Source organism: Polyodon spathula, chromosome 12, assembly GCF_017654505.1.
Source record: "Polyodon spathula isolate WHYD16114869_AA chromosome 12, ASM1765450v1, whole genome shotgun sequence".
Classification (NCBI taxonomy): domain Eukaryota; kingdom Metazoa; phylum Chordata; class Actinopteri; order Acipenseriformes; family Polyodontidae; genus Polyodon; species Polyodon spathula.
Genome location: NC_054545.1, coordinates 40,337,611 through 40,349,998, shown reverse-complemented (window position 1 = coordinate 40,349,998; position 12,388 = coordinate 40,337,611). Strand labels below are relative to the sequence as shown.

The following is a 12,388-nucleotide window of genomic DNA, read 5'->3' as shown; positions in this document are numbered from 1 at the left end:
GCATTAGTCTGCGTGATGTTCTGAAGCTGTTTTTATTAAAAGAGAAAATAAAGACATAAATCGCTTTCTAATAAATCTCTCGATGCAGGCTCTACCGTGTGGGGGATGAACTTGACTTTCGTTAGCGCCCTCGCCGTGTATATTAATGCCCGCTATAGCTGGAAGCTGATTGGCTGATGAAATTGAACCGTTCAAATAAGGATTAACCAACGAATAGTATATCACCTTGACGTGTGATTCGACTCAGAGCGGTAAAAGCACTTACGTTTTATTTAAAAACAGTAAAACAATGACATGCCTAATCCATATGTCATAAAGCTAACTGCACGAAAAAAAAAAAAAAAAAAAAAAAAAAAACAGTTAAGAATTGTATTCACTGAGAGGAATATTGCTATCTAGTCCTTCGTATTACTTTGGCAGTAGGTACATGTACCCCCCTGATTCCTTAGAGCTGCTCGACGACTTCCATGACATGTAACTGTATAAGTTAATCATTTGCCGTTAATTAAGTTATATATATATATATATATATATATATATATATATATATATATATATATATATATATATATAAATCTGTTTATGTGTGTATATAATAAGTGATTAATTTTAGATACGTTAAATTAACAACAGTTAGTCTACAACACAGGCGGGAAAATCTGCCACTATCAATAGGTCTGGCTAAAAAGGCCTGTGGTAGTAACGGCGTATTTTGGAGCTGTGCTGGCTATGGTTGGTTGGTATTACGGGCTAGATTATAACAATTGAAAAACTTTAAACACGACAATTATTTATTTCACATATTTTCAACATGGCAGGCTACTTCGCATCCCCTACATCGATAACCTAAATCAAGCGCCAGTTTTTCAATTTGTTGCTTGTGATAATCATTCATTAGAATTTTTACTAGTTTAGCCTTTTCTCCCTACTCCGTGCTTCAAGAAAAAGATCAGTCGAAGTTTTCAGTAAATTATAATTTCGGCTAATCTCCTTATCAAAATCACATTATTATACAAATACACATTATAGATTTGATTATTGAGTTTGCATTGACGTTCAAAGTTAAAATAACTTACAATCAAACAGTGATAAATTGGTTGAAATCGCGTGGGAATTTACATGCTGTAATTTCACAGATACCTTCTTATAAATTTAAAGTCATTTTATTCATAAACACAAAAACTACCTGACATTGTTCACAATATATTTAACCCAAAAAACTAACACTTTTCAGGTAAAGGTACACCACAAAAAGCCCCTGAATCTTTTTAAAGGTTAATCTGCATCTATCTGCCCACCTATTGACATTCATGGTTCATTCTGAGCGTTGCCAGGTAGGTTTCATATATAATATGACTAAAAAGGCATAAGATTGTTTATAACAACGATGTAAACATAAAGCCTGTCAGTTTGTTTTGGGTGCAATGGAGCTATACTTTCAATAGAAACAATTTCCGTAGCACCGAAAAAAAAACTGAGAAAGTAGCATCTGTGGCGTCGTTGTTTGCACAAGCTGTTGAGGGTTTTTAGAATAGTTAGGCGGGTCTGAAAGTTTGGAGAAGGGGAGCCCTCCTTGTTGAAAAAAGACCTACTTCAAAGTTCACCATCCTGACGGCAAAATACACTCGCTCGCCCTAGATGTTTGATATCCGTCAGGGGGCGCTGTATTAGATAGGGTGGGTTTTATGGTCTACCCAGGATGCCACTGTTGACTGGAAGTTCAATATTGCAAGATGGCGTTGGACGGTCCAGAACATGTAAGTGATTCACTGATATTTGTTAAACTCTTCCTTACAATGTTAATTATGTCCAATCGGTTAATTAATTGAGTTCAAGCATACCGGGACTGTGTTACCTCTTCAGCTTTTCATTTTTAAAATGTGTAATAAACAGCAGTGCCGTGTCCGCTGTCTCATTTTGCACTCAGTGATGCATACATGTAACATGACTTGCATTATTGTTTGAACCGGCGGGTTATAGACATTACATATATTTCATTGCATAGCTGTGATGAGAGTTATATTTGAAGTATTTTGTTGACCGCGTTATAATATTAATTGAAGCTCGTACATTGTAAAGTTCTACATAATCGCAACAATAACTTTCATTGATGGGCCTTGTTTATGTGCCAGCAAAAGCCACAATAAAGCACTATTGCAAGAGTATCCATAAGGTAGTAGAAAACGCTACAGAAAATATAGTTAAACATTAGAAAGATATAATTGTAAAAGAAATGCTCTTCAATAGGAACTCGCTGGCTTGCCCATCTCCTAAGTTTTTGTGTGGCTAATTGAAACTTCCAGCGAGTCTGACAGATGACTAGTATTTGTATTGTTATGCATATTTAAAAGTGTTTAGTTAATAGAATAATATAATAAATAGATGATATTCTATAAACAATTAAGTACAGGCACAAGACATTTTGATCGTCAAACGTGTATGTATTTGAGAATGGTCTGCTAACCACAAACATTGGGCTTGCTGAAGACTTCTCAGTGTAAAACCATACCATTTTCATGTAGTGGTCCATAAACATGTATGTTAAATTATGTTACAATCATAAACATAACATTTGACATTTTTAGTTTTTGTACTACTAAAGTACATTTTGTTGTTTAATATGTTGATGTTTTTGTGCCTCTTTCAGATGGAGATGGAGGAAGTGAAAGGAGGCACAGGCCTCAGACAGTATTACCTCTCCAAAATAGAAGACCTACAGGTAATAAGAGTAGTGTTTGTTCAACTCTGAGAGATATTCGTCAAAGTAATTCTCTGCAATTGGTAGATGAATCAGTTGGTCAACACATTTCTTCTGAAGAATGTCTGCTTCTGCTTCTGCGATATATATATATATATATATATATATATATATATATATATATATATATATATATATATATATAATAGATATATATATATATATAATCATGCATATTTATTAGGAGTTTTGATCTTGGCATTTCCTGTTGATCAATTAATCATCTGATTTATTAAACAGTTAATCACCTGTTTGCTATTGTGCTAGTGATATGAAATTGTATTAAGACAATTCCAAGTTGTACCTAGCATTAACATACTGCTATTGCTGCAAATGTTCAATAATGCCAGCTAATGTTTAATATACATATATTTACTTGCATTTGACTTGATATTTGCTTTCATGTAACTGGAAGTTAGCCAAAGTGAGTCATTTAAAATATGAACTAACAAAAGTAACTTACTGATTTGGGTTAGCTGAAGAGAAATGTAATTTTATTGAGTTCTGTTTTAGTTAGCTGAATAAAAAGTTTCGATACAGCTATTAATTTTCTGATACTGTTGGAAATAAATCTATATACTATGACACCTTGCTATATATATATATATATATATATATATATATATATATATATATATATATATATATATATATATATATATACTAGCAGTACTGCAATGAAAGGAAGGCATCTATAATATTGCAACTTGCAGTACTGCAATGAAAGGAAGGCATCTATGAGCAAATGTTGAAAGTTTTTTCTTCTTTCTTTGATATTGTGAAATATTGGGTATACCTTCCTGCTTTAAACGATCAAAACCCACAGGTGTGAGTAATCAATGAATCATTCATTTATTAAAATCCCTAATATTTATATATGCTAGAGATGGGATGAATACAGCAGTTCCGAATAATTTTTTTTCTTTATGGTCTCACTGAACCGACACATTTCAATTCAAACCCTACATGAAGACATTACACACTGTTATGCTTATGTGTTTATAATGTATCGGCCACGCGAAACTCGCCTGTCTATAGATTAAAAGGTGACAATTTGTTTTTAATTGAAAGCACTTTGGAGATTATACACACAGCACAACCTACACAATTGAAATGTGTTGGTTCAGTGAGACCTTAAAGGAAAATTATTCGGAACCACTGTATTAGTCCTATCCCTACTATATGCATGTTTTTTTCTTTGTTTTTAAGCACGAAGCAGTGTCATTGCAAATTTTAACTTATTTATAAATGTACCTGCCAGTACAAACTGTGCGCTCTGTAGCTGGCTGTCTTTGCAGATGGAAGCAGCTCTGATAAAAACACAAAATACTGTTTTGTGACCGATTTTAAAAAAAAAAAAAAAAAACGGTGCCCTGAAAGTTAGAGCATAGTAACTTAGATAACGGAACTTGTTTCTTTTCTCTTAAAAGCTGACGGTTAATGAAAAGAGTCAGAACCTCAGACGTCTGCAGGCTCAGAGGAATGAACTAAATGCAAAAGGTAATCTACCGATTATTAGAAACCCATTTAAAGTCAAGATCCTGTGTATTTTTATCGCAAGGATAGCTGATGGTTACGACAGCCAAAAGCTCATGCAATGTATGATATAAACATTTTTTAGCCGCACGTATGTTTTTTTGTTTGCACTATACCCATGTCTAAAGTTGCAGGGTTATTTTATTGGGCATTTGCATTAAAGTCATGGTTTTTCTCATTTAGTCCGCCTTTTACGTGAAGAGCTTCAGCTGCTGCAAGAGCAGGGCTCATATGTAGGAGAGGTGGTGAGAGCCATGGATAAGAAGAAAGTGCTTGTCAAGGTATGTCTTGTATAGATGTTAAAAAATAGCTGTTTTGAAACCGGCTTCTTTCCTAGACGTGTGTCTTGGATCGAGACTGGCCAAAAATGAAAGGGAGCATAGCACTGGCGTTTTATTAAAATGTGTTTTAGTCAGGGTCGGAGTCAATTCTTTTTTTCAAAATCAATTACCAATTCCAATTCCCTTCTAATCATTTCCTCCAACTTAATTTCTGTGAAAGAATTGAAATAAAGGAGTTGACCCCAACCCTGATTTTGACTTTGCTATAAAATGTACTGAATTTTGATGTGAAGATGTGTTCCTCAGTGAGTTGTCCAGAATTGGTGTATATAAATATTTAAAACACAAGAGTGGATATATCTAGCATGGGATGTATTTTTGTTATTCAGTGGAGTGGGATAACATGAGGGGGAAACATGCTCACCGGGACTAGTTTTGAATGTGTCTTTGTTTACATTCCAATCCAGCGGTGTGCTGTTGAAATTCAGGACGGAGCTGCGTGTCGGTAGTTCAAACAGTACTGCCACCTACATGTGGTTTATAATGACTTTAAAATGTCTGAAATAATTCCAAATTTCTATTGTTGTTATGATTTGGGCTCCCAATTTCCTTGAGTGAGTTTAATCAAGAAATGCCAGTTACCTATCTGCCTGTGTCTGACTTCCTGTAGCCCTTGCATATCGGTAATGGTAGGAAACAACAGTTAAGTCAGATTGGCAATGGCATTTTTTGACTAATCTGATCAGGCTGTAGTCCCTTCATTAAAAACAGTAAAGCTATGAAACAAGAGAGGATATAAATTGACACACTGAGTTCAAGGTTCTGTCTAACGACGATTGTGAAGAGGCCATAAACGAGGTTTGGAATTAATCTTCATCAAAGTATAGTCTTTTGACAATGAAAGTAAAGTCCCTGAATTTATTTAATATAAAAAATGTACAACATATTGCTATTTATTTAAATATGTACTTGTGGTATAAATAGAATACTGAATGATAGTCCGTGGTATTTGGTTTTTATTCCCCTTAAAAAGTACAGTCAGCACTCGGATATACAACGCTCAGATACACGTCGGTCGCATTTTACTGCTCTTGTATTATATGTCACAAATGAATGCATTTACCTCGCACACTCGATTTCTGACTCCATCCCCGGTTTTCTGATACAAAGCCCGTCTCTTCAGTGTTACAATTGACTTGTTTAACCCTTGCAGCCTGCAGATTTTTTATTTATTTATTTATTTTTTGGGGGTGGCAAATCAGTCTCATTATTGTGCACTGCAGTTACACAGTGCTTCCTCGAAAAACAAAAAGAATGAGGCAAGGCACGGTAATGTAAAAGTTAATCATTAAACAGGTTTAGGTACTGTGATGCATTAAAAAAATTAATTTAAAAAATCTGATCTTTAGTTGTTTTTGTGCATTTTCATTTGCAAGTTTATTGACATTGGGGCCTTATCGAGCACTATATTCTGCAATTTTGAATACTGACTTTGGATACGGTTTTAATTCTGGAGACTTGCTATTTTTTAATCTTTTCTAAATTGCATTGCGTTTACGTTTTAAGCAGTTCAGTGTATGGGTAACATCTTTATTTCATTTTGCTATTGGGTCATTACTGGGGAATTTTACATACTGCTACAATACGTAACGGATTTCAAAGTATGTACAGTATTACAATACACGTGTCCAGTCATCTCTCTTGGCAAGTGATATTTTCAGAATCGTATCGTTCTGAATTAAAATACTACTTCTGTTGAAAATACAGTACTGTAGCAACAAAACCAACTACAGTACATCTAAGTGGAATGGACTCGTGAGCTAACAAATTTCAATTAAAGAATGAACGTCTCTCTCCATAGTTCCTCACACGCAAGTCATATTTGTTCTTTGTACGAAGTGTGTGTGTGTGTGCAGGGCAGGGCAGGGGGTTGTTTGGGTGGTAGGGGGCAGGTCACAACGTGCTCATCTACATACACGTCAAATCGGATTAAATAATCAGATATGCGTCACACTCGTTTAACCATCGGTAAAGTACATTTACGTGACTGCTGACTGTCCTTACATAAACCACTCTGCCCTGTCGGGGCTCATGATTTACTGGGACGTCCTCCTGCGGTGAATAAAAACCATATACCACGAACGATCATTCGGTATCCTGTGTATATTGTACAAGAATATTTACTTTTTTTATGTACTGCTTAGAGATTTGATAACTTTAACAGATGTAAACTTATCATTTTGTGTTTAGGTTCATCCGGAGGGAAAGTTTGTTGTGGATGTAGACAAAAACATTGATATCAACGATGTAAGACTTTATTTATTTATTTATTTATTTGTTTGTTTATTTATTAGGCATTCCTGCACTTTCTGCCACTGCAATTGCAACTGATAAGCCAACCTAGATCATATTTTCAGTGGAACTTCTCTGTCAAAATCTAACAATGACCTAAGATGGCATTGGGGTCATGTGGCTTTTTGGTTCCTTGATGATGAGGACTTAAAGCTTTGAGATGTTGGCTTTGCACTCTATGTAACTGTATTTTATGATTTTGTTTCGTTTTTTTTTAATTTATTTTTTTAATTTTATTTTAATCAGAAGTTCAATCATGGGTATCATACAAGAACAAATAACCATTTTTATGTCAGTATTATAGCCTTGTATCTCAGAAATCATTTTAGGTAGAGAGGCTTAGCTTAAAAATATGCTGTGAATGCTGTAACATATCGGATTTCTTATATTACTAGAGCAGTGGTTTTCAAACTGAGGTATGCAAGCTCTCGTCAAGGGGTAATTGACAAAAATTCTGTAGTAGTGGACAATGCATTTTTACCACATTGTAGTACTTTGTGACTTAGAAATCAAATCAAAATGTTGACTCCCCTTTAAAATAAAGCAACTGTAAAAAAAATGTAAAACTATATCTACAGAATTAAGATACGTAGTTTGCATCGCTTGCAGTGTGCAATAGTTCATTTAAATTGGGTTTCTTTTTCTCCTGTACTAGTCTGGCATGCATTGGCCCCTAAAAGATGTGAATTACGCGGTAGACAAGATTATTTGGAAGGGGGTACAGGGCCCAAAAAATTTGAAAACCACTGTACTAGAGCATTGCTAATCTTGGGAGCCACTGAAACTCAACAAACTTTAAAGGCTTTGTTACGAAGCACACTATTCATCTTCCCTCAGTTAATTTAAATGCACTGTACTCAACTGATAACTATGATTTTGTAATAATGCTACACAGCCATGTTATAAGCAAGACCAGGCACATTATTTGGGCAGATGGATACACTTGTGTAGTTAGAACGCCAGGTGAACATGTTTTCATATTTTAATTAACAAACAGACTTCATTGCATAAGTGTTAAATATGTGCATTTTCTTACTTCATTTTGCAATGTATGTGTTTCAACTTACAAACTTAACCATTCACGTTAGTCCCACTGTGAAAATGACAGCGTACACTTGTGATAAAATAGAAAAAATGATTGAGAGACTTACATTAACAAATTACATTAAAATACTACATACTACACACTATGACAGTGTCTTTACAGTTGGTACACAACTTTTTGCTGTGATTCTCAATAAAGTTCCATTGTAGGTGCTGACTGTTAAAATTGTGTGTTTCACTGCCATTGTTTAACTGCCAGTTTGTTTTTTGCATGTTGAAGGTGACCCCTAACTGCCGCGTAGCCCTTAGGAATGACAGCTACACCCTTCACAAAATCCTGCCCAACAAAGTGGACCCGCTTGTGTCACTGATGATGGTGGAGAAGGTTCCAGACTCCACCTATGAAATGATTGGAGGCCTGGACAAGCAGATCAAAGAAATCAAGGAGGTCATTGAGCTGCCTGTTAAGCACCCTGAGCTGTTTGAAGCCCTGGGGATTGCACAGCCCAAGGTTGGTGCTCTAACATGAGATCCTCAAAATGTACCTATAAATATTTAGAATACCTCGAGATACCCATGGAGATTTGCCTTGGCATGGGTTTTGCTATCTTGGGCCCCGGTATGCCAGGCCTCTTTTTTTCAGGTAGCTCCCATGGTCCTATATATACAGATTTTGTTATGGTTTGCATTTAACCATATTTGCTTTAATTTCAGGGAGTGTTGCTTTATGGACCTCCGGGAACTGGAAAAACACTACTTGCAAGAGCTGTAGCCCATCATACAGACTGCACCTTTATCAGGGTTTCAGGCTCCGAGCTGGTCCAGAAATTTATTGGAGAGGGTGAGTTAAGTTTATTCAAATCTGTACATCTGTATCGGATAACGGTGGGAATCTGGTGTAAAATCAGATGGGTGATGGGGATGCTGATTGTGTTTTGTGTGGCAGGAGCTCGTATGGTGCGAGAGCTGTTTGTGATGGCTAGAGAACATGCTCCGTCCATCATCTTCATGGATGAGATTGACTCAATCGGCTCGTCACGTCTTGAGGGCGGCTCCGGGGGGGACAGCGAAGTGCAGAGGACCATGCTGGAGCTGCTCAACCAGTTGGATGGATTTGAGGCCACCAAAAACATCAAGGTACTTCTTGACTTTACCGTAGGATCTTTGCAGCATTTTTAACAGCTTAAGAAACCAAAATTACTTTTCAAGTGTATGTTTTGGTTTCATGAGGGTGTCTAAGGTTGCGTTTCTTGCTTTCATTTTTAAATGGAATATGTGGTATATAAAAACTATTAGAATCATGGCTTAGTCCAGCCATGTTTCTACTGAATGCCAGTAAAAATCAGTAGCTTAGTGTTCATCAAATACCTGTTGAGCATACATACCGTTCTTTTGCACATTCCTTTGAAAACTCCAGAGTCTGCACTGCTTACTCTTGAGCTCGCTACATACAGTGTCTTGCAGTTTCTTGTGATTTTGAACTCAAAAGTATATGCTTTAAATCTCCATGCTCAGATAGTTCTTGGAAAACAGACTCTTTTCTTTATCAAAAGGTGATCATGGCTACTAACCGGATCGACATCTTGGATTCAGCCCTGCTGCGGCCAGGTAGAATAGACAGAAAGATTGAATTCCCTCCTCCCAATGAAGAGGTAATTTATTATTATTTTGTTTTAATATTTAAAGTAACATAAATGTTTTTTTTTTTTTTATTTCAAGCATTTACCAACCCAAATAATGATTAGACAAAGAAATAACATTAATAAAATGAATATCTGTAGAACTGGGGATGAACATTTTCATCTTTAGGTAAATTTCAGAAATTTTCATTAACTTAATTTAAAAACCCCAATTGGCTCTAATCTTGGATTACCTTACATGACGTAACATTTGGGGCTCAGCTGATTGTGTATTTAAATCTGTACATAAATATGTTGCAAACCTGAGGTTTTGCATGCGATACAGTCTCATAACTGTATTTTGATGAGAAAACTTGTGCATCTTTTTGTTTTATAGGCCCGTTTGGATATTCTGAAGATTCATTCTCGTAAGATGAATCTGACACGAGGCATTAACCTGCGCAAAATTGCTGAGCTCATGCCAGGGGCATCTGGGGCTGAGGTTAAGGTAAGACTAGCTTTCCACTTTCTTAAGTTTAATACAGTCTTAACTCCAGTAGCTGGCAGCATACACAAAGTGATACTTTCCAGACTACTACTTTTTTTTTTTTTTTTTTTTTTAGTGACTGTCTTTACTGTGCTTTTTAATATTTAGATTAAAGGTCAGTTTGAATGTGCATTACAAGAAGAAATTACATGACTCTCCAGGCATATTGTTTTATGTCAGTGGACAATATAGAAACCATTTGTGGAAAATTTACTTTTTAAATATATATTTGGACCAATCCTGAATGGAACATCAGCTCTGAAGTATAATGAATGATATAAACTTTAAATTAGCAAGATAAAGCTATTCATTTTGTAGTGCTGGGACAAATATTCAAATAGTTTGACATGTATTCAGATTCAAAAAGCTTATGTTCGTATTTAATTTTGTTTCTTCACTGTGAATGTAAATATAAATGTAAAATGTATATATTTTATTATAGAACTTCAATTAAAAATATATTATTATAATTATATTTAAAAGTATGATTAAACTGACCTGTTGAATTGTTTTACAATGGTTAGGCTCTCATTGGTTTGGTGCACATGCACTTGAAAATCGACTCTACAATCATGACTGACGTCACACAAATACATTGCACCACTGAGATAACACGGACATAAACAAAGGAGATAGCTGCTTCCACATCCAGCGCGCAAAGAATATCACAGACATTTGCAGAGCTTTTTGAGATGTTATAGTAATACAATAATGACTTGGATCGCATCATTGAGGAGTTTGGTGATGAAACGAGTGATCATGAGAGGATTTATTAGTGTGCACAATTATAAAGAAGTATGTGAAAAGTACAGCGAGCAAGGGGTGGGGCTTGGCTGGAGATGCAGTACTGATGTTGTTTTGCTATGCAGGGCCTTTTTAAACCTGTTTTACTCTGGGGCGTGGGTGGGGGGGTGATTTAAACAGCGCCTGTGAAAATAAATTGGACCCAACGCACCTGCAGCTGAATAAATGGACCGCTAAGGGTTAAACATAACACCTGCAACAAAGCTGGAATTGCATTGCTTCGGTTAGTTGGAGATAAATCGGTATGTAAAATATTTGCTAGGATTTCAGTTGACCGTCTGTTAAAACGGTATCAGCTTCTCAATTCAGTCTCGCTAAAAGCTTACAACGGGGTTCCCCTGTCTACAAAAACACCTTAGAGCAATTGTCGTCTGGGTGATCATCAAATAAATCATATTACTGTCACCTGTCAAGCCATGGCAGAAAAAAAAAAAAAAGTTTTTTCAATAAGCCTCCTTCAGGGTAGTTAAAGTTAAGACCTTACTTAAGACCAAAATTCCGTTAAGACTTGTTCGTGAATAAGACTTAAGGCCAGTCTTAGACTTAAGTCAGCTTTGTGAATACGGCCCCAGGGTGTTATGTGAGCTGTAATTAATCTGCCAATCAATGTTTTGTGCAGGGTGTGTGCACAGAGGCTGGAATGTATGCGCTGAGAGAGAGGAGGGTTCATGTTACACAAGAGGACTTTGAGATGGCTGTTGCTAAGGTAAGGATGAACAGGGCCAGTATACTGTCATGTGGGGTCTTTTTAAAACCTTCTAGATGACAACCCATAACTATTGTGTTTTACAACTCCTTAACCAGTAAACAATTACTCTGATCTGCAATTAAAATAGCAAAGATGCATAGTAAAGCTGTGGAGGAATTGATGATACAATATGGAAAGTCAGTCTCCTTAGGAAATCTAAGCTTTCAGAATTTTCCAGCATGGAATGTTTTTTTATTTTTTGTGATGCAAACGTTTTTGTCAATGTTGCATTCTGGATATTAAGGATTAGGAACTATTTTGAATATATTCAAAGTTAGATCACATCAGTGTGATCTTAAGGTTTCATTTCATAGTTAAAAAATAAAATCTTTATTTTTTTGTAACAGGTCATGCAAAAAGATAGTGAAAAGAACATGTCCATCAAGAAGCTGTGGAAGTAACAGCCCTTGGATACACAACCGCTTTTGTTTTGTTAATCTGTGTTTTAAAGAAATGTTATCACATGTCACTCAATAAATGGAAGATACAAGTTATAAATCATGTTATGGATTTGTTGGCTAACAGTCATCTACTTTATTATAGCATTAAAGTGCAATACATTTATTTTCCTTTGCTTTACATTACTGTACAAAATATGTACAGATATGTACAAATGTGTACAAAATACTGTTAACTCCTTTCTTTCTGCTATCTCTGTAAACAGTTTAAACAACTCCAAAAGTGGTTATATGTTTTAGC

General features: G+C 35.6%; 1 protein-coding gene across 1 annotated transcript; it reads left to right on the top strand.

The window, feature by feature from the left end:
• The first annotated feature begins 1,656 nt into the window (after positions 1–1,656).
• On the top strand, positions 1,657–12,183 carry LOC121324603 (26S proteasome regulatory subunit 8-like). Its single transcript, XM_041266670.1, has 12 exons — positions 1,657–1,757; positions 2,648–2,719; positions 4,189–4,258; positions 4,478–4,575; positions 6,826–6,882; positions 8,252–8,482; positions 8,686–8,812; positions 8,918–9,108; positions 9,525–9,623; positions 9,988–10,098; positions 11,561–11,647; positions 12,037–12,183. Exons 1-12 carry the CDS (start codon positions 1,734–1,736, stop codon positions 12,088–12,090), a joined length of 1,221 nt encoding a protein of 406 aa, XP_041122604.1. The 5' UTR covers positions 1,657–1,733; the 3' UTR covers positions 12,091–12,183.
• The last annotated feature ends 205 nt before the right edge of the window (positions 12,184–12,388 follow it).